Consider the following 24,690-nt stretch of genomic DNA (forward strand, 5'->3'; position numbering starts at 1 on the left):
TCCATTAGAGGAAAAAGACACATATAAAAAAAATCTCCCTCATCAAAGCTTTATCAAAATCGATTTAGATACTATCAACTCCCCCTCAAAATAAAATTCAATACACTTTCCTATAACATCCTCTCAGAATTCCTGAATATATTAACATTTTAAAAATATTGCGTTTCCAAGGCAAATCTCAGAATAAGACCCAGGAAATCTCTGAGGATCAAAAGAAATGAGCCAGGTCCAAGAGTCAACGTGAGAGAATCCTCTATCAGTGAGACAGTCTCTCCAACCTGGAGTATCCAGATCCTAGCTAAGATTAGTTTGCCCCCTAGCAAGATCAGTTTAAGGACAACTCTTCTTCTTGTGTTATTTGTTCATCTGTTTAGTTGTTAAAGTGGAAAATCATAAACTAAGCCTGGAATAGGACTGAGGACTAATGTCAGAACAGAGTCCTTTCTGCACTGGGCACTACACAGAAAATGACCACAAGGCAGCCCCTGCTTTACACAAAACACCTCTCCCTCCCTCTCTCTCTCTCTCTCTCTCTCTCTCTCTCTCTCTCTCTCTCTCTCTCTCTCTCTCCCCTCCCCAGCATCTTTTGACCAGTTTCCTCATTGGGTTGATGTTTATGGTTAAGATATTATCACTGACCATATTAACCTGGTCAAAGGGTACACCTTAACTCTGCACGATTTTTGTGACCTCTTGTTTAAAACATCTACACTGTTTTAAAATTTAAAAAAAAATTTAAATGACATGACTGGTAGATCTGTACTGCTGTTCCTCAGCCCCTGTTAAGCAGATGCACTTGATTATCTGATTGGTGAGGGTGAAGGGTATGAACAGGACCAGAAGAGGATATCCCAGAGTCATTAGCCTACAGAAGGGATGCATTCATCAGAGGCCCTTCCAATATGACAAGTTCTCAAAAAGGAAGAGTCAAAGAAGGACTTGCTAGAGGGAAGACGAGTAGAAGGAATAGATTAAGCACAGGCAAGTTTCCAAATAAAACTTCATTTTGAGGGCTCTAAGGGCCAGTATAAAAGAGAAGTCTTTGTGCCTAAGAAAGAGATGTTAGGAGAAAGACATAGAAGAAAGGCACAATTTCTCCTCTACAATGACTTGGTAAGAATGGCACTGGCTGTATTCTGAGTAAACCTATATTCCTAAGATTTAGACACTGTTCAGCTAACATGGCCCAGGAATAACGGACTCTTGGGGTTAGGAAGAAATGGGTGTGAGGAGACCTGGAGTCTGGCTTCCCATGGGCCTATCGTGCCCTGGAGTGACTCCTTAGACAAGAAACTGCTGGGCTCACTTTCCACACCTGAAAACCATGGACTTACTATCAGGGTTCTTACCCTCTGTCTCTCCAAGTGTATTTTAAGTGTTAGGACAACCTCTATATGTTTAATAAAGAATAAAACCTATTCATGGATGGAGACCAATTCCTATGAAATAGGGGTTGAAATGACAGTGCTAGTTTAGTGCCATGGAATACCAGCTGGGAAGTTAAAAGCTCACATTCTCACTCTGATTCATTCTCAGCAACAAGTGGCCCCTAGAGATACCATGGCTCTACAGGGTGGGCCTTGCACGTCCCCCAGAGGCTCATTGGTTACAGTTTGGTCCCCGGGTGGCACTGATGAGGGTGGTGGCACCTTTGGGAGGCAGAACTCAGTGAGATCTCAGGTCATCGAGGGTGAGCCTTTGAAGAGTACTGTGAGATGCTGGCCTCTTCCTTCTTTCTCTTTTGCTTTCTGACCATGAGGTAAGCACTTTGTTCTGCAGTGGGTTCCCCATCGTTGCCATCCAACAGGCCCACCACAGGCCCAAACCAATGAGTCTTCCAAATCTTGGACTGCAACCTCCAAAATAATCTCTCTCTCTCTCTCTCCCTCTTATCTCTTTTTTGGCACCGGAGATTGAACTTGGGACCTTGTACTTGCAAGGCAGGTGGTGGAACCACTGAGCTAAATCCCTAGCCCTAAACTTTTTCTCTTTATAAGTTCATTATCTCAGGTATTTCATTACAGTGATGGCAAGCTGACTAACACATAGTTTCCCAAGGATAAAGCCATCTGAGAAAACAGTTCATGGGCTAATATTAGAGGTTTTAGAGAACTGTCTTATGCTAACGAAATGTACTCCCTCAGAGTGTCTAAGAGCTGCTAAATCCTGCAACATGCCCTATCACAGAGAAACCAGTTTCTGAGGAAGTCAGAATGGAGCTAAAATTCTGGGGTTAGAGCAGTCAAATCATGTCATAGTGAGTTTTTTGGAAAGAGAGTAGGATTGATGTGCACAATACCCCTATTCTGCTATTTTCACACATTGAGCTCAATAAAGATTATTTATAATATTGGCATTTTAAAAAATTCTATGGTGATTCATCTCAGGCTTATGGATGCACTATGCAATAGGTTTCTGCAATGTGCTAGTTCATCATAGATCATACACACACACACACACACACACACACACACACACACACACACACACACACTTTTCCACAGCTGAAATTCGCTACATTTATCTATGAGTTTTAGGCTACCACAGAAGGCTTCTTCAAATAAATAAATAAAACTGCTTACTTTTATTAAGGTCTGCACATACTCAAGGAGGGACCCATGCTGGATGTTATCACTTAATAGTCTCTATCAGCTACCACCTCATGCTAACCCACCTTCTTCCCCCTGAATTTCAACAAATTTATTCTGTTTTTAAGATGGTTTCCAATGCCACTAGTTTCTTCACATACTTATCAGTACTATTTTCCAGGATGGTATGGTGCATATGGTGATATGTTAGGACAAGTTGGTCAACCTAAACTACCAAAATCAATATTTAGGTCACTGTCAGCATTATTGATAAGTAAAAATAAAGGTGAATAATTATAGAAAAGTGTGCTAGAGATTAGAGGAACTGAACTCTCACACAGTGCTATAAAAATAGTTCTTTGTTGGCCTGAAGTCTCTATTATACATTTCCTTTGCCTCTTTCTTTATTCCCATTTTCTATTCATTTATGATAACATAGAACTTCCTTTTACTAGAACTGCTATCCTCTAACCTTTCTGAACTCTCCTCCCTTTAAGTCTCTTTTCTTGTGTCTTCTGCTCACCTCTGTTCCTGCACCTCAATAGTGATCTTCATCACAACCTTTACCTGATAGGGAAGAGGAGAATGAAATCTAAAAGCAAGAAACTACCATGTTGAGATCTGTTTTAAAAGATAATTTTGGGCTTCACTATAAAGAACAAGAGTATAGGTGAGACTAGAAGAAGAAAAAACTCAGGAGGGAAACAGTGAGGCCCTGAATTAAGGCAGTCACAGTATTTGTGGGCAAAATTGGAAAAGATTTTTAAAAATATTTTAAAAGCATACTGAATAATACGTGATGTCTGACTATAACAGTGATAAAGAGTAAGGACCTAAAACAGCTTGCAGCTTTTCTAAGTATCACTATCTACTGATAGCTAGGTGTGATTCATTTAACAGATACAAGAAGCTAAGGCAGGGAATGAAGTCTGAAGGTCTCTGTGCTCAGGTTTGGGTATGCTGAGCTACATTCAGAGGTGATGGTCAATATGTCAGTGAGGCATCGGTGTTCTCAAACCACAGAAGGTTCTGTCTTGTAAAGAAAGGAGCTAAAGGTGTAGGGCAGGTGGGATGGGTAGGGGAAGGGTGATAAGGGAAAAGAAAAAAATGTGAGATAATGAAAAGATGGAAATAAAGTGCTTGTAAATGGGGAGGGGAGGAGGGGGTGAAGGGAGGGCAGGGGTAAGGGGAAAAAATGAAACAAAGACCTGTTATGTAAAGGTACAAGATCCCAATAATGAATGTAACTGTACTGTATCCCTAAAATATACCAATAAACTCAATTAAACCTGAAAAAAAAAGAAGAGCAACAATAAGAATATCCCCCAATCACTTCCTTCATTACTCATTCTTTTCTTTTTAATAAAACAAAACATATTTTGAGAAGCCACTGTATGCCAAGACTACAGATAGGCCCTAGAAAAAAGAAATAAAGTAAACATAGTGTCAACCCTCAGGGCATCTGTAAGGTGTAGTGGGTGCTGAGGAGCAGGGAGAGTTACCAGAGAGGGCTTCATGGAGGAGGTGGGATTTACTGAAGATAAGATGAGTGGAGGGCCGGGGATTTAGCTCAGTGGTTTGGTGGCCTGCCTCACAAGCGCAAGGATCTGAGTTCGATCCCCGGTACCAAAAAAAAGATGAGTGGTTACTCACTCAGGTTCATTAAGCAGCCTAACACCTGAAGGGGGACTACATGCTTGTGACTTGTGTTCAGTCTGCATAGCCCCTGTGGTTCCGGGCCAGCTGTGGGGCACATTCCTCCTGTAATATAATCACACACACTTTGCTCTGTTCATTTATATGTCTCCTGTGGAGTAATGTGACTTCTTTGTGGGAGACATTATTGTAATCTTCTCCCTCTTACATCTTGGTAACAAGATATGTATGAGGAACTCTTGGGATAGTTGGAGATACTAAGGCAGAAGTGAAATTTTAATCCTGAGTCCTGAGCTTTCTCTGGAATCATCCATCCACATCCCTGGAAAAGTGCAAATTCCAGGGAATACAGAAAGTGAAACATTTTGACAGAGCCCAGAGTCTTTAAAATTCAGACAAGTGCAGCAATTCTGCTCCTAGGTATTTACCAAGGAGAAAGGAAAACATATCTACAAAAAGATTAGGACAAGAATATTCACAAAACTTTACTCTTTAGACAAAAACTAGAGACCACCATATGCCCATCAACTGCTGAACAGAAAAACAAATTACAGTATGTCAACATAATTAACTATCACTTAGTGATATGAAGGGAGAGACAACTGATTCAACAACATGGATAAATCTGCATGGATAAATAAGCATTATGGCTGGGGATTTAGCTCAGGGACACAGTGCCAGCCTTGCAAATTCAAGGTCCTGAGTTCCATCCCAAGTACCAGAAAAAATATTTATCAGAAGCATTATGCCAGGTATATGGAGCCAGACATGAAACACTACAGATGCATGATTCTGTAACAGTTAATTCTGATATGTTGACTTCACTGGGTTGAGAAACACCAAACAGATTAGCAAAGCGTACTTGCAGATGTGTGGCCTTTGGATGTATATCTTGTTCCTCAGCCCTTCCTCTCCGGCACTGTCCTCCTGCTGTTTCCCTGCTGCTGTGAACTCAGCAGCTTTGCTCCCTCAAGATGTTTCTGCCTAAGAACTAGCCAGACATGGACTGAATCCTCTGAAACCATGAGCCAAATTAAATCTCTCCTCCTTTAAACTGTGAATGTTAGGTATCATGTCTCAGTGATGATGAAGCTAATACATTCTACTTATAAGTGAAATTCAAGAAAAGACAGAACTGAAGTCCTAAAGAGGATATCAGTGCTTCCAGGCCAGAGATGGGCTGCAAAGGTATCCAAGGTAAGCTTTGATGGAAGCATTCTCTATCATGATTATAACAGTAGTTACATTAGTGCACACATTTTCAAAATTCATTCAATTACCCACTAAAATTGGTAGTTTTACTTTATGTAAATTAGTCCTCAATAAAACTGATTTTTAACAAAACAAACTAGGCTACACTACGAAACAGGATCAAGCTCTACTAGCTGGAAGATGTTAGTGGTTCTCAGGAAGCTCTCAGGAAGCTCTCAGCCAGCTCTGCCTCAGCTTTCTGGCTCTCAAGCACATCTCTGCATAAATGCTTTGGCCTAAGACCCTGAGACTCCCTGGCTGCTCCAGACAGAGGAAGATACTAATAACTCACATTTAACCTGCTATGCACCTGCCACCCTCAGGGCCAGAATCAGACTGTTTCCCCCAAACAAATCATGATAAATAAACCTAAACGCTTAATGTACAAAACTGCTAGCCTGAAGATGGCAAAACTCTCCTAGACATACTGACTGGAGAAAAAATTCATCAGGGATTACACTTTCAGGAGTGTGACCATACAAGGCCTGCGATATAGGCTCTTGGCTCTTCTGCTAACAGTTTCTTAAGGAGTCAAGAGGCTGTGCTTATTTTTTGCTCAACATTTGAATCCATAATTTCTCTATAGCTATCTGAAAAGGCTGTGCTTATTTTTTGCTCAACATTTGAATCCATAATTTCTCTATAGCTATCTGATTCCATGTGGCCTACTGAAATTTTGCTTTTCCATTATCCCTATAATTACGGTGCCATGGTTGATAAGGCCATGGCCTAAAATGAATCTAAAAATGAATCTTTATGGTGACACAGGAAGACTGTATCAAGAATTGTGTAGAAAGTTTATTTCTTTATCGCCAAACACATTATTGTTCACTTTTTACTCTATCTCACTGACTCTGGCAAACAAAAATATAAGTGGGGAATTTCTGAATAGCTTTAAGTTCTATTTTCAGAATTCAATTACTATTAATAAAAAAGACTGTACCAAAAATTTATAAAAATTATTTGCTGCATACTTGTGTCATGTGAAGTAAACTTAGTCAGTGGACATCTGTCTGTATTGGCTATTTGTTGTACACTAATCACATCTTCACATTAACTGTTTGCTCTATGTGCCATCACTTTGTTTGTGAATAAATTCTCTGAAACTCAGAAAATAAGCAACTTAGTTACTTAACATTCAGCTAGACTAGAAACTGAATCTGTCTCTAAAACTATTTAAAAAACAAAATGTGGAAACTACATAAACTGTGAGTTAAAGCTTGGTTTAGTATTCAGATGGTCCTTTTACTAGCAGTGTAGAACCAAGCCAGGTAAATTAATATCTAGTTTAGTTTCCTTGCCTATAGAAGAAAGCAGACCCTGCTTCACTGAGCCCCAAAAACATTAAATAGGATAATTAACACAATGAGCACAGTAAGCATTAGCTACCTATATGATTACAAATGCTAACCTGGATTCAATTACAATAAACATGTATATGTAAATACCACTCTCAGTGGGCCAAAGGTTGAATTTCCACACTATGCATCCCACCCTACCTTTCAATTAGTCCGGTTCTTTTTCATTGTACTACAACATTGAATGGGGAAAATATGTATAAATCTTTAGGCTATGAGGATCATCTCTTTCCCAAAGTATCTCTAAAAATCAAACATGACCAGAACAGCCCGTCCCCCTTCATTGTTCACCTGCTCTGGATACTTGCTCCCAACGATCTCTGCTATAGTATTGAAGGAATCTGTGTCCGGGTAACTCTTTGCTCCCATTTTCAGCTGGATGACAATTTTGTTCCCACGAAGAGCCATTCTTGATAGCATTTCCGCATCTTCCACTGTGATACAGGCTGTTGGGATCTTGGGCACACCATCCTGATATTCCTGGATGCCTGTGTGAGGACTTGAGAAAAGAAGCCACTAGGTTACCTTAAAGATTAAAATGGACCCAAAGCCCTCACACACTGACAATTCACTGACCTTTATGTAAGGGGAGCAGGAACTGTGGGCAGTATTGATTTGCTTTTGATGTAAGCATAATTTTTGTTTTTTATAAAAACAACTTAGAAAGTTTTATTTAATAACAATCTCATTGAAAACATAGCCTGAACATATTTTTATCATTTGGATTATCTTTCAGAGTTAGGAATTGTCACAAACTCTGAAAGATATTAACAGTGCTTTCACATCCAAGAGATGAATACGTGACAAGGTGACAAGGAGACAAGGAGTTCATATGGGACCACCAAGGTGTAGACCAGAAGATCCACATGCGTAGATGAAAGCCAGCCCAGTTACTCTCAGCCCTGCAGTGACTGCCTAGCAGAGGGCCTTTCCTTCTCTCATCCAAACAGAGATCCAAATACATAATCCTAGGTTGGTGGCAAAACACTGCACAGGAAAACTGTATAATGATGTCTAGAGAAATATCTGTGTTACTATAAAATCAGGTTTCTGATTTTATTGCCACAAGAAAAAGAAAACTACTATAGGGCCGGGGATTTAGCCCAGTGGTACCACTGCCTGCCTCACAAATGCAAGGACCCAAGTTTGATCCCTGGCACCAAAAAATAATATTTTTTTAATTAAAAAAAAAGAAAACTACTATAGTTATGACCATACATGAGGAAAACTATCCCAACTGGTCAAACTTTTCCTACTGATTTCTTAAATTACTAGAAATGTAAAAACTGAAGTTCATATTAATTTACTGTTGACTCAGCTTCTGTATCTGCTAATGAAGTTTATAGAAATGATTTTCTAAAACCGCTTATTCAAATAAGAGATGAGGGAGCTCTGAAGTTCATCAGGGGTGCAGACCAGAAGATCCATGTGCCTGAAAGAAAACCATCCCAGGTCCTCTCAGCTTTGCAGTGACTGACTCGTCCTTCCCCTGGAAACAGTACCAGCTTTTGAAGATATAATGCAACCTATCAGTCTTCACTTCCCATCTTCTGTCAAAACAAAACATAAAAGCCTCCCTTTTCAGGTTGATTTTTTTCTTTTCTTATTTTCATATTTATTTCTGATTGTCTCACATTTTCAGGACAGTCTTTTTCTCTCCAGCCACAACACATTTCCCTCCTACAGATCATAACTTGGTGTTTCTGTCACAGAAGTGATTCCAGACTCCACATGGACAAACACAATGGACTGATTTTATCCATAACTGCATGCACTGTGTGACTGTCTTGTTCTGATCACATTCCAGGAAACAATTTAGTTAGAAAAATAGCAAAGCAATATGTATAAGAACAGAGCTTTTGGAACAACAGAACCTAGATTCAAATCTGGATTATGCCACTTATTAACACTTGGCCTAGGGCAAATTACCCACTTTTTAAAAGGAATGTCTTCTAGAAAGAAGGTGATACTAGTAACATCTAATTCTTGGAGTTATTTAATGTGAAGTATTTTATTAATTTCCCTATTACATTATCCCTGCAGAGACCGTCTAATCTCGTCATTACTACCATCTATAGACATTTCAGAGCATATCTCATTACTCTTCAAAAGAGAGGCAAATGACTTATAAACAGAGATCTAAATCTGTAATTCTGTTCTGTGATATGTGTAATGCACTCTAACCTCTGACCAAGGCTCTGGAGACATATAACCTAGTCAAATCCTGGTATCAGCATTCTCCAGCTACATGGCATCCAAGCAACCTTAGATTACCTCTCTGTTTTCCAGTGTACTCATTAACAAAAAGAAGAATAATATCAGTAGCAGTCTCATAATATTGCTCTAAGGAATAATAGAGATAGTATATGCAAAAGGATTCAAGACTGTACTTGGCACATAACTACTTAGTAAATATTAGTTGTTATTTCTTCTGTGCTAATTTTTCCCACTGAGTGGTAGAGTGATTAATGAATTTGAAAATTACTTTGCAGCATGCAGGAAGACAATCTAAATATTTGTTATTCATACTATGTTACGTTATGTCTGGGATTCAACAAAATCTCCTTGTTCTCAGACTCTTACTCAAGAGAAGGTCAGTATAACACTTCTTAATAGGCTCTTTTAAATACTGCTTCTAGACAATTTTGTACTAATAAGTTACAGGTAAGAGTTTGTAAAGTGAGGACAGTGAGCCAGACGTGCACCCAGGGCTCCCCTGGGGAAATTATTCTGCAAGGCTCTTTTAATTGTGGTCCTGAATTCAAAATATAAAAGCCTCTGAATTTGTTTCAGCAATTAAACATGTCTTTCAGTGGTAGAACATCCATCATTGTTTAGTAAAAGATGGCAAAATTAAGATTCAACAGATTTATTTAGAGTTCTGTACTATCACTGTAGTGAAATTCTACTGGAGGGACCAATCAGCATAAGCATCATCTTCCTGCTCCCCATTTACTACCTTGACCCGCAATTTAACAGTAGCAAAGGGTAAACTACAAAGGAAGCCATAAAAATCAGAGTGAGAATATTTAAAGATTAATACAGATTCTTCATAAACTCTCCAGAAAACAGAAAAGGAGGGAACATTCTATAAAGCTATTATTACTCATATCAAAACAAGAAAAAGATATCAGAAGAAAGTAAAAGCTAGAAATTAGTATATCTCGTAAATATAAAGTCAAAAAATCTTCCAAAATATTCTAGCAAACTAAATCCAGCAATATATAAACTACAACCAAATATATACACTACAACCAAATGGGACTTATCCTAGGAATGCAAGGTTAGCTTAATATCCAAAAATTAATCACTACTATCAAAATAATACCAAATAAAAAGCACGCGATAATCAAAATAGATATTGAAAAAGCATTTGATAAAAACCTAACAACCTTTTATGATGAAAACACTAATTAAACTAATGAAGGGGACTTCCTTCCTCAAATTGATAAAATGTTTCTACAAAAACTCACACCTAACAACAAGCTTCATGGTGAAAGACTCAACGCTTTTACCCTGATATTAGAAATAAGATAAGGATGTTTGCTCTCCTCCTTCCTGCTCAAAATTGTACTAGAGATTCTAGCCGTGAAAATTAAACAAGGAAAAGAAAGAAAAAAATTCCAGCTGAAAAGGAAAAAGTAAAACTATCTTCATTCACAGATGATATGATCTTGTATTTAGAAAATCCTAAGGAATCTACAAAAAAAAATCTAAGTAACAAGTTCAGCAGAGTTTAAAGATACAAGATCAAAATACTGATATCAATTGTACAGTGGTATAGCCATGAGATTTACATTACTTTAAGGAATATCTGAGATAGTTAACTTTACAAAGAGAAGACAGTTATTTAGGCCATAGCGTGGGACAGTCAAGTGCATAGTATCTGAATTAGCTCTGCTCTGATAAGTTCTTCATGCTAAGTGGCAGGTGGTGCAGCAAGTATGGGAAAAAGCAAACAATCTTGAACCAGGGGCAGAGAGGATGGAAGGGGCCAGGCTTGTTTCTTTTATATCAATCCTCTCCAAAGAACTACCAAAGGGTCACATAAAGCTACTTCAGGCCTCAAATGATCTAAGGCTTTGCACTATCACCCAAATCTTAAGAGGTTCCACCACCAGCCAGGTGCCCACACCAGGGACAGAGTTTCTTACAGGTGAACCTTTGTGGGGACACCAACCATGTGCAAACCAGAACAAGTGGCAATGAATGACATAATACAACAACATTACAGTAGAAAAGAGCAATGTGAAATTAAACAAACAATTCCATGTATATTAGCAACAAAAACAATAAAATGCTAAAACTAAATTTAACAACAGAAGTTTCAGACCCAGACATTGGGGACTAAAGAAAACATTGTTGAACTAAGTTAAAGATCTAAGCAAATGGAAACACACCTGACATTTATGGATCAGAAGACTTACTAGTAAAATGGCAATATTGATGTTGATTCACTGTAATCTCTATGAAAATTTGAAATTTTTAAAAAAGAAACTAAGCTCATTTTCAAATTCATATGGAAAAACAAAGAACCGAGAATAATTAATAGAAATTAGAAAAAATAGAACAAAGTTGGAGAACTCCCATTTCTGAATCATTACAGAACTTATTACAAATAAGATTACAAACCAAGATAGTCTTGTACTGGTATAAGAATAGATACATCATAAATCAATAGAATAGAATTAAGAGTCCAGAAATAAAGCCTTTTAAGGAAAGTCAATTAATTTTCAATAAGAATGCCAAGATAATCCATAGGAGGACAGAACAAATGGTGGTGGGCCACTCAGACATCCCTGTGCAAAAGAATACCATTGCACCCCTACATTATACCATGTACAACAACATCTAATTCAAAATGAAACAGACCTACCAGCCAAAGCTATAAAAAATTATGACTTTGGGTGTGGAAATTGCTTCTTAGACATAGTATCAAATCACAAGCAACAAAAGAAAGAGTAGATAAATTGAAAAGTCAAACCGTTAAACTTTTATGCCTCAAAGGATATGATCAAAAAGTAAAAAAAAATCCACAAAATTGGAGAAATATTTGAAAATCATATATCTGATAAAGTAAATAAATTAAGAAACTCAGCAAGGTTGTAGGATATAAGACCAATGTACAAAAATCAGTTGGAAAGTATTTAAAATATATAAAGAGCTTTTAACAACTCAATAATAAAAAGAAAACCCAATTAAAGAATAAGCAAAGAATATAAGCAGGCATTTCTCTAAAGGAGATAAACAGATGAGTTATTAGCACATGAAAAGATGCTGCACATCATTAACCATAAAGAAAGGAAATCAAAGCCCCAATGAGAAGCTACTTCACACTTACAAGAATGTCTATGATGAAAAAGACAGGTGAAAATAAAGGGTTAGGATGAGGGGACACTGCTGATGCAAACGTAAAATGATATTACCTTGGCAAACAATGTGATGATTCCTTAAAAAGTTAAACATATGCTCACCATATGACCTGGCAATTCTATAACTTAGTGTATATTCAAAAGAAATGAAAATACATGCTGGTACAATAATTTAGACAAAAATATTCATAGCAACATTATTAATTGTCAAAGGTAGAAATAGCTGTAATATCCATCCACTGATAGATAAACAGAGGCACTGTAGCCATACTATGGAATATTAGCAATAAAAATAATATTCTGGTATATACTCCAGATGAATCTTTGTTTTTAGCACCAGGGATCAAACTTGGGACCTAGTGCTTGTGAGGCAGGCACGGTGCCACTGAGCTAAATCCCCGGTCCTAGATGAATCTTGAAAACACAATCCTAAGTGAAAGAAATCAGGCACAAAACAACATACACTGTAAAATCCCATTTACATGAAATGTCCAGAAGAGAAAAATCTGCAGAGATAGAAAATAAATTTTAGGTTATGGGGAAGAGAGGAATGTGAGTGAATGTTAGTGGGTAAGGGATTTCTCTTGGGGATGCTGAAATGTTCTAAAATTAGATAGTGATGATGGTTGCACAATTCTAGGAATATATTAAAAACTACAGAATTGAGCAAGAGGCAAATTTTATAATATGTGAATTATATCTTGAATGAAACTTCAATTATACAAATCAAAATAAGAGACTTAAGGTTCCAGATTTTCAAGGAGAGAATCTTTCTTACCAAAAATCATGTTTCCAGGGATCTGATTAATGAGATGTATAAAAACAGAGCCTGTTTCTGTCTGCTGTATAAGATAGTATATCCCAAATGTAAAGTAAACAGGGAGAGGGATAAAATTTGAGTCTTACATCAGCTTCTCAAATTTCATTAAATCTCTCAAATATCTTATAAAAGGTGACATAATTTGAAGCCAGCAGAATATTTTTCTTTTATCTATAAAAAATACATATGATAGTTAAACAAAGTTGAAATTTCCCACTTGATTACCACACGTCAATCAAACTCCTTTATTGCTAGTCACTCCTGACTAATGTTTTATAAAAGATACCAGGCACTTTATGTTTCTAGGTATTTTAAAATTTGAAAAGCATAAATCAATCCTTGAAAGTGGGTATCAGTTTATATGTTAAATATCCAACAGGGGGACAATTGTACATCTCTATGTGAAAGACCCAGGTTTTTTTCAGGGTTACATGAAACAAACTACTTGCAACACGACAAAGCCTACAAATGTTTCCTATAAACAGCGTCTGGAGGTGGGGATGGCTGGGAACTGTGGGCCCTTGAGGCTGAAGTCTTTTGTTTCTGTAAGTTTTTTTCTTTTTAACTTCTTCATTTGTAACATTGAAGGAGCAACTTACTTCACCTAATAGAAAGCCTTGTTTGACTTGAAAATCGGTTTGAAAGTAACTCTTTTGGAAAATTACAATTGATTTATTAATTTCTTATAGGTCTAACACCTTAAAAGTAAATCCATCTCAGGCCTTTCAACTGTCATGAAGAACAATAAGAGTAAATTCATCTCAGACTTTTATAGTGTCATTAGCAACACAAAAGCAAAAAGTCTCATTTACAACATAATTTCACAAAGGGAACACTCAAATGTTCTCAACTCCCACAAATAAGAAGAAAGGAAGAAAAAATAAAACCTACTCAAGAGAGAGGAGGTGAGACTACATTTAATCCCTAACTTCTACGGTTCAGTTGAGATGGCAGAAGAGCGACAGGACAAAGTCAAAATCAAGGATTGTATTGCACGTGGCTGACTGAGGCCACATGAACAAAACTCAGTTGACACATTTAATATCTTAGGCTCTTTTACGGATCTCAGTAGAAGATTCTTAGAAACACAGTGTCAGAGAGATGCAGCTTCTTCCAAAATAAAGGAAGGAAGCCAATATCACAGGAGTATGAAAAAGAAGGAACGTGGTCAAGATGCAAAGGGGAATAGAACTGAATACTTTCAACATTCTCAAAAATAGGAAAAAAATTTTGGCTTTTTTCTCTAAAACACAGAAGTCTCCAACATAAAGAGGTATGTGCCTGTAAAACAAATGTAAAAGAAAATTTTAAATGGCTATGCTTAATATTTTGTCAGCAAGAAAATATAACATAAATGTTAGTTTTTGTTATTTCATTTGTAACCCAAACTCAACATCAGAAAATACCCTATTTCCCTGTTATCTTTCTGATTTTGTTTTGCTGTGTGTTATATGTGGAGAAACACAAGAGCTGCATTTTCAGTGATGTATGGATCACAGAATAGTAGACATAAGGAATCTCATAAGGCAAAGAAGATTCATGGCTATCAAACCCTAAAATATCGGGTGTTATTTCCCACTTTGGGGATATCATGATACACATGAGCCTATCACACACTTGGAGAAATAATATTGTTAAGAAGTATGTTTAACTAAATATTTCCCAAAGTTGTCCACATAGCACTTTGATCATTTCATAGACTTACTGGGGAAATACATTTTGCGACATATCAATTTGCTTTCCTTCAAGGAAGACCAAGACAAGAAAACCCTTTGTGGCATTCCAATATAGCTTGTTAAAATAACACTAGCAACAGTGTTTCCCAACATCCCAATGTAGAGATGGCTTTGCTGGCTCCTATTGCCAGAAAATAAGTTGCAAAAGTGGTGTACAAAGATTGTTATAATCTGGCCATGATCCATTTGCTCCCCAGCCCCTGCCACTCCCTACATGAACCCTAGTTTCTCTCCGATGCTAACTTCCTACCACTCTTAGAGGATGACTTACCTTGCCTTTTAGCAATGTAGACCCTCAGCACACCCCTCTGTCTCTATCTTAACTGTTCCCTCCTAATGTCAACAACTGGACATTTTCCTTCAAGATTCAACTAAATGGCCCTTCCTCTGTAGAGCCTTCTGCAAACAATCTGAGTAGAGTCACAGTTATTCCCTGTGCACCACATGCCCCTCTACATCTCTGTCCATAGGCCTTACCACATTATATTGTGAGGATGTGTTTAAATGTGGCATATTGAATATGAGCTTGTCAAAAGTCAGAGCTAAACTGTATGTACTGCAAACGTGTACTAATAGAAAAAAGAAAAAAGTCAAGGACGTGGGTAACTCTTCTTTGCGCAGCAAGAACTTATAGGTTTTATCATATTTTTAACATTTACAATTTCTACTATACCTTTGTATTCTATGAATATACACATGCTAAATGTGTTTGATAGCAAAATGTATTCAAAGAATAAGCAATACAGAATGTTTATCTAAAATAACACTGTCCTATTGGACTTTGAAATACAAAGACCAATCACCAAAATATGTAACTAATAAATAGAATATGGATTCCACATTTATTTTAAGAAAACATAGAAAATGTAAAAAAAGAAAAAAGTATATAAATATTAATATAATTTCAAATCTTTAAAAAATGTAAAATATAAGCAAGGATGAAATATATAAGAAGACTTAAAATTAACCTTTTTCCAAAAGAATATGTGATTTCAAAAGATTCAAAAATAATATATTTAATACAAAAGCACATTGAAAGAATGTGACATATACAGCTAATTAAAACTTACTGTACAAAATATTTTGAGCTGACTAAAACTATATTCAGATTCTTTTTAGAGGTTGTGACGAGTAACTGTAGCATGGCTCATCCAACACCATTTGCAAGTACTTTCTCCTTTTCCTTCCTCTACAAAGAGGCTAACTATCCAGATGCCCATTCTCCCAGCTTCCCTCACAAGTAGGTGAGTGCATGATGTGGTTCTGTCAGAAGGAGGAGGCAGGGGTGTCTAGGAAACACTTCTTTCCCAAATATAAAGGCAAAGGCTGAGAGATGAAAGCTCTCCCACCCTTCTTCCCTACAGTTTCTTCTCCTGTTAGAACAAAGATGGAAGCCTGAAGAAGAAACAGCTGTCTTGTGACCATACATTCACAAGCATGAGAATGCAGGCCTGGATGGATAAACAGACAGATAGAAAGAACCTCAGAGTCTCTCAGCACCGTCAACCAGATGCCCACCATGGCTAACTATTAAGTATAGTTTTTTAAAAAACCCTATTTCTCTAAGCCACCACGATGGTTAATTTTATGTATCAATTTGACAAAGCCACAAATTATCCAGACCGTTGGTCAAACATTATGCTAGATGTGTCTGTGAAGGTGTTTCTGGATGGGCTTCCCATTTGAATCAGTAGACTGAGAAAACCAGTTTGCCCTCCCAGTGTGGATTGGCATCATAATCAACTGAAGGCACGGGTACAACAAAAAGCTGAGGAAGTGTAACTCCTGCCTGATTAAGCTGGACACCAGTGTTCTGCTTTCAGACTGAACTCATGATACTATTTCTACCAGTTCTCTTTCCTACACATTCAGATTAGAACTACATCAGTTCTCATGGATCTCCAGCTTGCCATTGCAGATCTTGGGACTTGTCAACTTCCATAATAAAGTGAGGCAATTCCTGAAAATAAAATACTCTCTCACTTTCTCTCTCACTGATTTTTTTTATCATTCTGCCTTTCTGTCTGTCTGTCTCTCTCTCCTTCTTTTCTCCCTCCCTCTCTCTCTCTCTCTCTCCCCCACACACACACACCATATTGGTTCTGTTTCTCTAGAGAATCCTAATATAGCTATCATTAGTCAAACTGTCTTTTATCTGTAGCCAAACACGTTCCCAATGTTGCAATGGCCCCAGTAGATATATCAATGCCTTATGTATTTTAAAGTTATAAATATTAAACCTTTTCTTTCATAAATGTAACATACCAAGTAAATAAATACCAACTGCAATTACTCTAAGATGCCATTACACACCTAAATTAAAACGAAAGCTAATATTGTGTGAACTGCGGGAAAAATTGTACACATATCCCCTGATACTGCCACTGCCAATTATCTTTCTAGAGTGAAACCTCCCAATATACAGCACAATCTATTTTTAAAAATCTTTATTTGTTCTGGTTGTTTTGCTTTGAAGAAGAAATTTCTTGGCAGTATAAAAAGAAATTATATGTACTAAATGTTTGCAGTATAGAAATGTTTCCACAACATTTCTAGAGGAAATCAGACAGGAGACCTTCAGAAGAGGCAGCAGCAAAATGGAAGACTTTTGGCATGTAAATTTCCAAAAGCAACACATGGAACTATGGAGATGAAATAACCCCAGGTAAAAATAAAAGAACTGGACACAGTATGCACATGATAAAGGTCAAACATGAACTTACAGTAATGTAAACTGAGCTAATGGTGACTTATTTCTTTGAAAATTTTCAGTTATCCTATTAAAACTGCAATCAAGTAAACTGCAGCCTTACCAATAAATGGAATTAAATTTTTTTAAAGTATGTGCCACACTGGCAAAAAAACTGGAAGCAAAGCCTAAAGCTATCACAGTAGCAATTTGAATACTTGCAATTCAAACTCACAGGCATTTGAGCACTTATGCCAAATTAATACAAAAATATCAATGTTTTTTTCTTCCACTGTCAGTTACAGGATATAGTTGGAGCTGAATCCTTCTACAGTGCCAGCCAGGCAATGTACCATCCACGCAGAACTGGAATGCTGATATTTCCCCGTTGCCAATCATATTTATGTTCAAGGATTCTTCCCACACATCTGGCAGTGTTTGAACTGTTTATTCATGTTTGTGTACATCTTATTAGCCTCACGGGTAAATGATACATATTGCGGTCTTCTATTCCTTACCAAAGTCACATATAAGGTCTCTATTCTACACAATGATACAAAAGGGCAATAATTAATTCTGAAGAAATGGCTGGCACAGATAAAAACTCTGTGAAGAACTTAGTAACTTCAAAGGAGAAAAACAATATATATAAACAGCATCTGTGCAACATTATCAGTATGTTTGCTTAGATGATATATTTCCATGAAGTAAAAATGAATAAACTTTGATTTTGCTTTTGATACAGCGTCTTGCTATGTTGTCCAGGCTGACTTTCAAATCCTGCCTTCAAGCAATCCTCCTGCCTCAGCCTCCTAACTAGCTAGAATTATAGGTGTGTGCCAGTACAGTACACATGGGTCCTTGGGTACTTTTTACATCTTGGTTTAGTATTAGCTTTTTTCTGATTATTATTTTTAGCTATCATGGAGAAGTCTTTTACTCAAATATGTAGTAAGTTTTGACCCCACAGATTTAAGGACAAGTGATAAAGAAGTTGCTTCATAGACCCTGAAAGTGTATACCATTCTATCAAAACCATGAAACACCACAGAGAAACGTCAGGCTTTCTAAGAGTCAGTGGAGCAGTCCAGATCAATGACATCACAGCTGGCACTTACTGAGCACTTGCTATGTTCCTGCCACTGGTCTGTGTCTTCCATGCTTTAATTCTCTCACAAAGACTGCAATCCTATGGAAAGAGGTCTAGAATTGCCCCTATTTTAGAAAATTGCAACACAAGGAGGCTAAGCCATGGTCACACATCTAGAATTTGACAAAGCTAGAACTGAACCCTTGCAATCTGATTTGAGTCGTGCTCTTAACTCTATCAAATCTTACCATATAGCCACTCACCACTCTGATGATGATAAAGATGATGATGATGACGATTGCTAATACCAATAAAAATGATCTATTATAGAGATTCTAATATAATACCTATTATGTATTTGTGACATAGACTGAATTGAGCAATTTCATATACTATCTGATTTAATCTTCACATTATACCTGAGATAGGTGCCAAAATACTCATTTGTGGCGTGAACTGACAAATACAAAACCCGTTACTAGGTCAAGTGTTCTAAACAAGAAACGGAGAAGCTTCAGACCAGATATTTATTCTTTCCAGGTTGAAGTGAACCTATTCAGGCCCCACAATATTTTTGAGTCTTTTATTTCTGAGAGGTAGATTAAAAAACAATAAATTGTAATGTCCAGAGCTTGCACTGTGCCTGACACAACATATGGTTCATAAATGGTGGCTACCATCATCATTGCACATGTGACACACAGGTTTTTACTGAAATATCACATGCCACTGTATTTATTTACAATCCACCTACGCATCTTTATTCTTCCATATCATCGGCTCTATGAGAACTCAGACATTATTTGTCTTGCTTTTGTGTCTCTACTGTCTACAGCACACTTTCTGTTCCTTAATGGCTCTCTGAATACATTTATTCAATCTGCCAACCTGGCTCCTGCTAACACCAACTTTCTTTCATCACAGCATCATCCCTTTGAACTTTACTTCAGGCAAACCTTACTACTACTGATCATGTATTACTGTCAGAATAACATGGAAGGCTTGCTTAAAACAGACTGCTGAATTCAACCTGTAGAATTTTTGGTTCAGTGGAAACCAGGAAATGTTTATTTCAAGCCAATTCCAAGGTGATTCTAATGCCTTTGGTCTAGAGTATTGGGGAGTCTGGGCCTTCACCAGAAGAAAGGGTTTATTAAAAGATAGGCGCTTGTCCATGGGATAAAAGCACTCTCAGTACAGGATGTTCATTTCTAGAGTCATTCACAAACACACATAGGTATATCCTATGTGTACAACACTAATGGAAACATCATGAAAGAATCAGTCCTTGCTCTCAAGAACTCAAGTTAAAGATTTAATGGCCAGGGCCACAGAACTACTCATATTCACATAACAGGAGTGTTCTCCCTCTGGAGCCAGTACTACAATAGGCTCCACCATTACTGCAGTAATGGTCCATTGCTCTAGACATTTGGGGAATTTTTCATTTGATATTTGCCTTCAGAGCATCCGGCAGTCTTCCAAATGGTCTAAATGAAGGCAAAATTTGGTGCTTTAAAATTAGAATTGATTTTTGGACACAGCCAAATATGATGAATGAATGATTTGGAACTAAGCCAAGATACGTTATAAAGTAATGAGATTGGTTTTTAATTTGTGACTCATCAATGGATTCTAAGGACAATTTCAAACGACAAGCATTAGAAATGTTTATTTACATCACTGGCACCTGCATTAGGACATTCATTTAGACCTAGGAGTTATTTACACAGCAATATTGATTTAAATTTATCCCAAAAGTATTTTTAAAAATTACAACACACTAAAAACTCAATAATGAAGAAATTGTAATACAAATTATGGTGTTCAATTTCAATGGAATATTTTACAGTCACTAAAGCATTAATTATGAAGCCTAGAAAATAACATGAAAATGTATGATATCATATAGAGAAAATGCCAAGTTGCATGTAAACTATGATAAGCAATATGAAATTTTGTGCACAAGGAATAAAAGGAATAGGGGCTAATAGAAATAATGTTTAGATAACAGAGAAAATAACAATGCTTTTTCTTTTGGACTTGACAGGCAAACTATACAAAGGATGGTTAAAGTCATAACACATAACTATTCAGTCCCCAAAACTATATTTTGGAGAATATTTAAGAAAAACACGTAAAGCATGTTTCAAAATTTTGCAAATACTTGTACCCCAATTTTGTAAATATATAAATTTATATAGCAAAACATGACATGATATAAATAGAAGAAAAAGTAAAAGTGGTTTTATCTGGGTGGTAAGATCATGATTATTTTTTACTTTTCTACATTTTATAAATTTGTAAGAAGAATAAATATTATATTTATAATAAAAATATGAAGAATTTTAAGCTAAGATGACACCAACCTATATGATGGTTTAAGTTCCTTTTAAAAACTGTAAGTCCAGCTGCTTTTGAAACCTCTCAACCTGAATGTAAAATGTCAGCTCTAATATTGTCTTATTTCCCCTTTTTCTATCCGTTTCTGCAGACACCTTTGTTAAGTAGTAGTATACTGACGAATTGTGATTAGTTAAGCAGACAGATTTTTCAGAGGATCAGATTTGAGGAATTACTAGATATTCCTACATTCATTTTGCATAGATTGAATTCATAATGTGGCTTAAGAAATTGATGAATTAAACTCTTCTTTCAAGGAGAAAGTGCTTCTTCAGTAAAACAGTAAAGAAAAGGGAAGTATAAGAAGCACCACTGAGAATTTAGCAATTATGTGAAATTCCACAAACAAGACTGAATTCTTGTCTTGTGTCATGCAGAAAATAGGTGATGACAGGGAACAAATCCTAAGGCAGAAGGGAAAGGGAACAATGGACTGTTTGGCAGCTCAATTGTACTATTTAGTTGAGGTAAAATATTTTCATGTGGTACTCTGAAGTGAGAACATGTATTTTTTAACTGCAAAGTCAAAGCATAAATAGGACATAGTAAAAAGGCATTTTATAAACATTTGGATAGTGTGTTTTTAAGGCCTCAGGCCTAAAGATTCAAGATTCAGCTGGAAATAATTGGAAATCCATCACTGATTAAAACACTTTTCAAACATTAAAGCTCTAATACTTGCTGTAGTTTCCCATTGCACCAGAGCATTTTGTAAGATTTAATAGATTTCATAAACAATTGTGGTGAGATGTAGCTTTAAATTTAGGGTATGAATTTTAGAAGGAAAGGACAAGGAAAATCGTCCAAAATAGATGGAAAGTGACTCTTAAAAATTTAGTAATTGAATGGATACTATTATTTCTAAATTTTGTGCTATATTTTAACTTTTATGAGAAATTAACACCTACAAATCTCGTAAAATTGTACAAAAATACCATTACATATCTAATCAAATCTCCATAATCTTTTCACTTTACAGGTAATTTCTGCTTTTAAATAACAAGACATACATAACTTTAAAGGTTTCTTTCCTAGTTGTTTTCCAAGAATATGACATAATCTAATTGGACTCATTTGCTCAGACATTTTTCTAATCTACCTAGTAAATGCCTTAAAACTGCCAACAATTTGATGAGCTTGTCATGAGCCTTCTGCTTTTATTAGAAATAAACCATTCATCAAATCTGTGGCTAAGTTCATCTACCAATTACCAGAATTTAAACATTTGAGTACCCTGGAGAATTTGGAAAACAAAAATTTATAGCCCACTTCAAGAGAGGAAAAAGAACTTATGAGATACATTAACTCATTCTGACCATTTGATCATGCAATTAGAAATGTTAAATCAATTTTTTAAAAAATGCCTAACAAGGGCCTAACTGACCTGGGTTTTGTGTGAGACAATGGGCGCTACATTCGTGAATAAAACAAATGCAATTCCTGACTTCTAAGGAAAAAAAATTCACATTGTTTGTAAAAGCTTCAGATTTGTATCAGAAGCAATATGTCACACTCAGGTTCTCCTCCCCATTTTCTAGGACAGCCATGAACCTTTGTGCATTTAACACTTAGTATGAACCCTAAAACATACACAGTAGGCTATTAAACGTTGTTGACTGAGTTGAAAAGATATACATTATTCCCTATATTATGTCCACCACTGAAGAATGATGAATTTAATACTCACAACTCAAGTTTAGGAAAAATTTAACTTCTCTTTATCTGTGCTTTCTCTAACAGTTCTCTAACCTCACGGGCCTATTTAAAATCAGCATCATCTGAATTTCTAACGAAGTAGGACCAAGAATCAGTCACACAGCAATTCTAGAAAAAGTTCAGTTTAAGAGGCAAAGGCATGCTGCAAGCCCTTCAAAGCCAAATGAATTGAATTTGAGTGAAACAGGAACCCAATAAGAGACCAACCTCCAGAGGGAAACTTATTGACCACAAACACCTAAACAGGTCCTGCAGAGTTGGCAGGAACAAGGCAGGAGACACTGGGGTACACATCAGTGCACTGCTTAAGGTCAAATCCGATGTGTGCAGAGCCTCCTCCTCTGCTCTTTCTCCTCAAGACAGAGACAACTGTGCTGGCTTAATCTCAGCTTCCGCCTTTCTACTCCAGACCAATTCACAGGGTCTCACTTAGTGAGCAGACCAGTCTTCTCAGGGGCTCAGACTGCATAGAACTCTGACAACATCCAAGGAATGTTGATTTTATTTTGAATCCTAGAGGAGAGTTGCCATGTGAACCTAAAAAAACCAAGGTTCCAATCCAGCTTTGATGCTAACAATATGACCTAGAGTAACCAGGCTTAGCTTCAGATTTCGCATCTGTAAAATGGAGATGATACTTAGCAAGGAGAGCTGCTGGGCCTTCAAAATACTCTATGTACAAAATGTCCAGCAACTGTAATTACAAATGGCAGCCATGATTATTACTCTATGCTGTGGAGCTGCCTGCATTCCTACACATTCAGAGCCCAGAGCCCCAACATTTCACTCATGCCTTCCTCCACAGACCCCACCTACAGCCATGCTTCTACTTTTATAATGTTCTTACTATGTGAATATCAATAATACCCAACATTTTAATTGTCACTTAGAATTCACCAATCATGTCCTCCAAAGTTTTATTTACTTATCACAATAATCCCATAAAGTAGATACCACTAGCCAGAAAAATGATGGACACTGGACTAACAGTGAGAGGAAATGGAATTTGAGTACCTACAATAAGTGTTTCATGGAGAGCCATACCATGCCCACCTATGCTATGCTTCATACCCCATCACGTTCCTCCCTTTAGCTTTAGTGCTCATTTCCTTACATTTGAAAATACAGAGGTCAGGCAGATTTAGGATATCTAGGATGCACTTTTTAGATATCCCTGCAATAAAGATACTTACTCAAAATTCATGTAACAAGCATTTATTTAGGCACTGTTCTAGGTTTGGAAGATTTGGCACATTAGTTTGCCATCATGGTTTGAGATCCTATGGGGTCTCTTATGATCCCACACTACATGGTTACATTATGAAAACATAGAACACAGAGCTGGTGTACACACAGTTGCTCTGTACAGTGTCCTGTGGGAGGTTTCTGTAACCCTTAAGAACACCTGCCTCTGCAGAATTCTGATGAGCCCAGCTTATAGCTCTGAAGTTTCTGTGGCCTGCCACCTCCTTATCTTGTTAGGGAAAAGGGAAAACATAGCATTTGGTGTAGAGGTCATGCATAAAATTTCCAAGAATTTTCTAAAAATCAAAGAACACTAAAGGATACTATTTTTTAATCCTCTGCAACTGAGATGGTGTGGCTAGCAAAGCCCAGCCCCAAATGGTGGAAAATGGAACAGGACAGACACAGTAGGTGCCTAGTTCATGTAGACAGAGTGAGGCACTTCAGACCTCTGATTAGAGAACAAGCTTATTAGGAAGTGAGAGGGAGGTGGTGTCCTCTATCTCCCCACCCTACCCCTTGTACAATCCACTCTTTCCTTTACATTTCTTGATATCATTCTTCTTATAATTATCCCTATAAACATCTAGCATGTGTCCAGACAAAAGTATTATTGGCCACTGCCAGTTATAGTCGCTTACTATACGACCTATGACCACGATGTCCAGTAAGAATTATGCATAATACTGAGATATGTCAAGTCTGATTAGTTAGTAACTTTGAAGCCAACACTCAAATCATCTATGAATTCTCAGTCTTCACAGTT

The 24,690-nt window shown here is 36.9% G+C and overlaps 1 protein-coding gene across 5 annotated transcripts in view; it reads right to left on the bottom strand.

Annotated features, from left to right (window-relative positions):
* Positions 1-24,690, bottom strand: part of Cpq (carboxypeptidase Q) — a 368,009-nt gene that overhangs the window by 271,092 nt on the left and 72,227 nt on the right. For all 5 annotated transcript variants that reach the window (XR_779292.2, XM_010619585.2, XM_019206825.2 and 2 more), the window contains exon 3: positions 7,145-7,352. Coding sequence is in view for 4 of the 5 variants with exons in the window: in XM_010619585.2 (XP_010617887.1) it covers positions 7,145-7,352 (208 nt within the window). In the remaining variant the exon portion in view is untranslated. The remainder of the gene's footprint in view (positions 1-7,144; positions 7,353-24,690) is intronic.

Source organism: Fukomys damarensis, unplaced genomic scaffold (assembly GCF_012274545.1).
Source record: "Fukomys damarensis isolate Sample0158 unplaced genomic scaffold, DMR_v1.0_HiC HiC_scaffold_5, whole genome shotgun sequence".
In the NCBI taxonomy this organism is placed as follows: Eukaryota; Metazoa; Chordata; class Mammalia; order Rodentia; family Bathyergidae; genus Fukomys; species Fukomys damarensis.